At 49.4% G+C, this 4310-nt stretch overlaps 1 protein-coding gene across 1 annotated transcript; it reads right to left on the reverse strand.

Annotated features, from left to right (window-relative positions):
• Positions 1-732: 732 nt before the first annotated feature.
• RPL28 (ribosomal protein L28) lies at positions 733-3187 on the reverse strand. Its single transcript, XM_005431405.3, has 5 exons — positions 3125-3187; positions 2860-2945; positions 2430-2553; positions 1487-1605; positions 733-857 (listed from the first exon to the last, which is right to left on the reverse strand). Exons 2-5 carry the CDS (start codon positions 2938-2940, stop codon positions 768-770), a joined length of 414 nt encoding a protein of 137 aa, XP_005431462.1. The 5' UTR covers positions 2941-2945; positions 3125-3187; the 3' UTR covers positions 733-767.
• Positions 3188-4310: the final 1123 nt, after the last annotated feature.

Consider the following 4310-nt stretch of genomic DNA (forward strand, 5'->3'; position numbering starts at 1 on the left):
GGGGGGGAGGGCGGGGCGGGGTACTGGGATATACTGGGTTATACTGGGATATACTGGTCTGGAGTGGAGTAAATTGGGACAAACTGGTTTATACTGGTCTAGATTGGTTTACACTGGGACAAACTGGTCTATAACGGTCTGGAGTGGAGTATAGTGGGCCAAACTGGTTTATACTGGTCTGGAGTGGAGTATACTGGGATAAACTGTCTATACTGGTCTGGAGTGAAGTATACTGGGCCAAACTGGTTTATACTGGCTTGGAGTGGAGTAAACTGGGACAAACTGGTTTATACTGGGACAAACTGGTTTATACTGGCCTGAACTGGGCCAAAGTGGGTTATTCTGGGACAAACTGGAATATACTGGTTTTAACTGGGTTATAAAGGCCCAGACTGGGATGGACGGGAATATAACGCATGAAATCAGTTTGTACTGGTTTGGACTGGGATATACTGGAAACGTGAGGGGAGAAAAAGGGCGGGAAAACGTGAGGGGAGAAAAGGGGCGGCGAAAACGTGAGGGGAGAAAAGGGGCGGGAAAACGTGAGGGGAGAAAATGGGCGGGGAAACGTGAGGGGAGAAAATGGGCGGGGAAACGTGAGGGGAGAAAAACGTGAGGGGAAGAAAGGACAGAAAGCCCAAGCAACAAAAAAAGGTAAGAAATGAGGGAAAAATTGCGGCAATATCCCCCTGAATTCCTCAAGTTCCCTTCCCCAAAATCAAACACAGATTCTGGAGGTTGTTCAAACATTTTATTTCTCATGGAGCTCATGGGGCTTTGGCCGCCCTCACCCTCTTCTTCCTCACCACCACGGGCTTCTGGCTGCGCAAGATAGCGCTGGCCCGGCGCAGAGCAGCCTGGAGGGGAAAAAATTAAAAATTTAACACCCCAAAAATAAAAAAAAATAACCTTGGGGATTATGGGAGTGCACACCCTAAATTATCCCTCAGAAATCCCAGTGTAGGTTTGGGAATCACCCTCAGTTTCAGGGACCCCCAACTCCCTCCTAAGAGTTTTAAGCCTGTCCAAGATGTTTGTAAAGTCCTTTAATTTTTTTGGGTGTTTAGAACCCACCCCAATTTTGAGGATCTCTCCTCTATCAGCTTGTGAAGCTCTGGATCCCCTCCTCTGTTGTCACACCTACAAATTTTGGGGTAACCCCCAAATTTTTACGTCATCCTCCTATAAAGGTTTCCACTCCCCCATTAGCTTTCACAGCCAAAATTCCAGAATCCTCACATATTTTTGGGGTTGTCTATGGCTTTGGGGACCCCCCAGATTTTGGGGACCCCTCCTCTGCTATCACACCCACAAATTTTGGGGTAACCCCCAAATTTTTGCATCTTCCTTCTATAAAGGTTTCCACTCCCCCATTAGCTTTCACAGCCAAAATTCCAGAATCCTCCCACATTTTTGGGGTCGTCTCTAACTTTGTGGACCCTGCAGATTTTGGGGACCCCTCCCCAGATTTCGGGGACCCCCTCACCATGCGCAGGTCCCTCCTGTATCTGTTTTTGCTGATCAGGTGCCTCAGGCTCCTCAGGGAGCCGCGGGCGTCGCGCCGGATCCGCACCCGCACGTACGACGTGGCCGGCTTGCGCTGCCCTGGGGGACAAAAAATAACAAAACTTGGATTAAAATTCACCAAAATTTCACTAAATAGTCCCAAAATATTCACTACAAATGCTCAAAATATTCCCCAAAAAATTCAGAAAAAAACACAAAAAAATCCCAGAAGTTTCACTAGAGAGTCCCAAACAATTCACTAAAAATGTTTCCCAAAAAATTCACAACCACAAGAAATTCACAAAAAATGCGCTGTAGTGTCACCAAAAATTCACTAAAATTTCACTAAACAGTCCCAAAAAGTTCACTAAAAATGCTCCAAAGATGTCTCAAATAATGCACAGAAAACCACAAAATATTCACAAAAAAAGCACCAAAAATTCACCAAAGTTTCACTAAAAATTCACTAAACAGTCCCAAAAAATTCACTAAAAATGCTCAAAAAAATTCCCGTAAAATTCACAAAGAAACACAAAAAATCCACAAAAACTTCACCAAACAGGCCCAAAAATTCACTAAAAATGCTCCAAAAATTTCCCAAATAATTCACATAAAACCCACAAGAAATTCACAAAAACAAGCACCAAGAATTCACCAAAAAACCACCAATATCACTAAACAGTCCCCAAAACTTCATTAAAAATGCTTCACAAATTTCCCAAAAAATTCACAAAAAACCACAAAAATTTCACTAAGCAGTCCCAATATATTCTTCATAATTATACAAAAAATTCCCCCAAAATTCCTAGAAAAATTCACTAAAAATTCAGAAAAAATTCCCCAAAAATCCCCCCTCCCCAAATCACAACAAATTTGCTAAAAATTCGCTAAAAGTTCATTAAAAAAATTCCAAATTAAGCCACCTGAGCGTTTTTTGAGCACCACCACGATGCCTTTCCCATCCGGGGCCGGCTCCACGCCCACGGTTTTGCGGTGGATCAATCCGTTGTAGCGGAAGGAGTTGCGGGCCTTGAGGTTGTTGGGCTCCTGGAGGGGGGAGATTTTGGGGTGAATTGAAAATTTTTTGGGGTCTGGGGGTGTCCGCGACAATTTACAGAGCACCCCAAAAATTAGGGAGGTGCTCAGGAGGCTGTGGACACAGCCAGGGCTCGAATCCCAGAGGTTTGGGGTGGGCTCAGAGCATTTGAGGGATTCCCATGAGGGCCTGGGAAGTGTTTGGGGGAACCCTAAATATCTGAATAATCCCCTTTGGCTGTTAATTGGGGGTTTATTGGGGTCACCGAGGATCCCCACCCCCCTCCCGGTTTGGGGGTGCCCCCTCCCCGCACTGACGGTGCTGTAAGTCTGGTTGTTCCTCTTGAGTAGGAAACTGGAGCAGTTCCGCACCACCATCCACTGCAAATGGGCCGACATGGCGCCTGCGGGAACCGGGGAGAGGCCTCAGCGCCCGCCGCCACGCCGGCACCGCGGCTCCCAGCCCGCTCCCCGCTCCATCCCGTTCCTCCCGCCCTTAGGGACCCTTCCCCGGGGTTGGGGACCCCTCCCCCGGCACCACGGACCCCACGGGCCGCCCCAAAGCGGAGCCCCCACGCCGCACCTCCGCTCCCTGCGGCCGCCGGAAACGGAAAGAGCGAGAGGCTGCGGCGCCTTGCTAAGCTCCGCCCCCTTCGGCAATTTCCGCTCTCACTTCGGTAATCTCCGCTTTGCGTTCGGTAATCTCCGCCCGACTCTCGGAGTTCTCCGCCAACACTCGGAAATCTCCGCCAGTGTTCGTGAATCTCAGCATTCCTTCGGAAATCTCCGCTTTGTTTCGGGATTTTCCGGCCCTCTTCGGCAATCTCCGCCGTAACCTCGGAGCGGCGTTCGGGTCCTTTCGGCTCCGTGAGGGAGTTTACGTAAAATGGCGGGAAACGTGAGGGGGGAAAAACGGCGGGAAGCGTGACGGAGAAATTATGGGAAACGTGAGGGGAAAAAAGGCCAGAAAAATGAGGGAAAAGGGTGGAGAACGTGAGGGGGGAAAAGGGTGGGAAGCGTGAGGGGGGAAAAGAGCGGGAAGTGCGAGGGGAAAATTATGGGAAACGTGAGGGGAAAAAAGGCCAGAAAAATGAGGGAAAAGGGTGGAGAACGTGAGGGGGGAAAAGGGTGGGAAGCGTGAGGGGGGAAAAGAGCGGGAAGTGCGAGGGGAAAATTATGGGAAACATGAGGGGAAAAAAGGCCAGAAAAGTGAGAGAAAAGGGGGGGAAACGTGAGGTAAAAAGGGTGAGAAACGAGGGAAAATGGGTGGGAAACGTGAGGGGAAAATTATGGGAAACATGAGGGGAGAAAAGCAAGAAAAATGAGGGAAAAGGGTGGGAAATGTGAAGGGAAAAAGAGTGGGAAACATGAGGGTTCGCACCTGGAGCAGCCCTGGCAGGTGAGGCCTTACCTGAGGGGGCTTTTGGGGGAATGTGGGGTTTTTTGGGGGGGGGCCTGTGAGCTTTTCCCACAACAGTCAGGTGATACTGGGAGTTGTACTGGTTTGTAATGGTTTGCAGTGGGTTACTCTGGATGTGTTGTTTTATAGTGGGCTGTAATGGGCTGTACTGGTTTTGACTGGGCCATACTGGTTTGAACCGGGTTATCCTGGGTTACATTTAGTTATACGGGTTTATACTGGTTTATACTGGGTCCCTGAGAACCGGACGCCCATCCCCCACCCCGGCTGGGTGGGGGGGGTCCCGTGGGAACCTCACCCCCTCCCCCTCCACCCTTCCTGTTGTTTTTGGGGGGGCAGGAACTGGGAG

Source organism: Geospiza fortis, unplaced genomic scaffold, assembly GCF_000277835.1.
Source record: "Geospiza fortis unplaced genomic scaffold, GeoFor_1.0 scaffold832, whole genome shotgun sequence".
In the NCBI taxonomy this organism is placed as follows: Eukaryota; Metazoa; Chordata; class Aves; order Passeriformes; family Thraupidae; genus Geospiza; species Geospiza fortis.

What these genes read in the sequence shown, in the direction of transcription:
- RPL28 (XM_005431405.3), bottom strand. Translation starts at nt 2,940, where the DNA reads ATGTCGGCCCATTTGCAGTGGATGGTGGTGCGGAACTGCTCCAGTTTC. An exon ending in GGTGCTCAAAAAACGCTCAG is followed by an intron (nt 1,606 to 2,429) that starts GTGGCTTAATTT and finishes TTTGTCCCCCAG; the next exon opens with GGCAGCGCAAGCCGGCCACG. An exon ending in ACAGGAGGGACCTGCGCATG is followed by an intron (nt 858 to 1,486) that starts GTGAGGGGGTCC and finishes TTTCCCCTCCAG; the next exon opens with GCTGCTCTGCGCCGGGCCAG.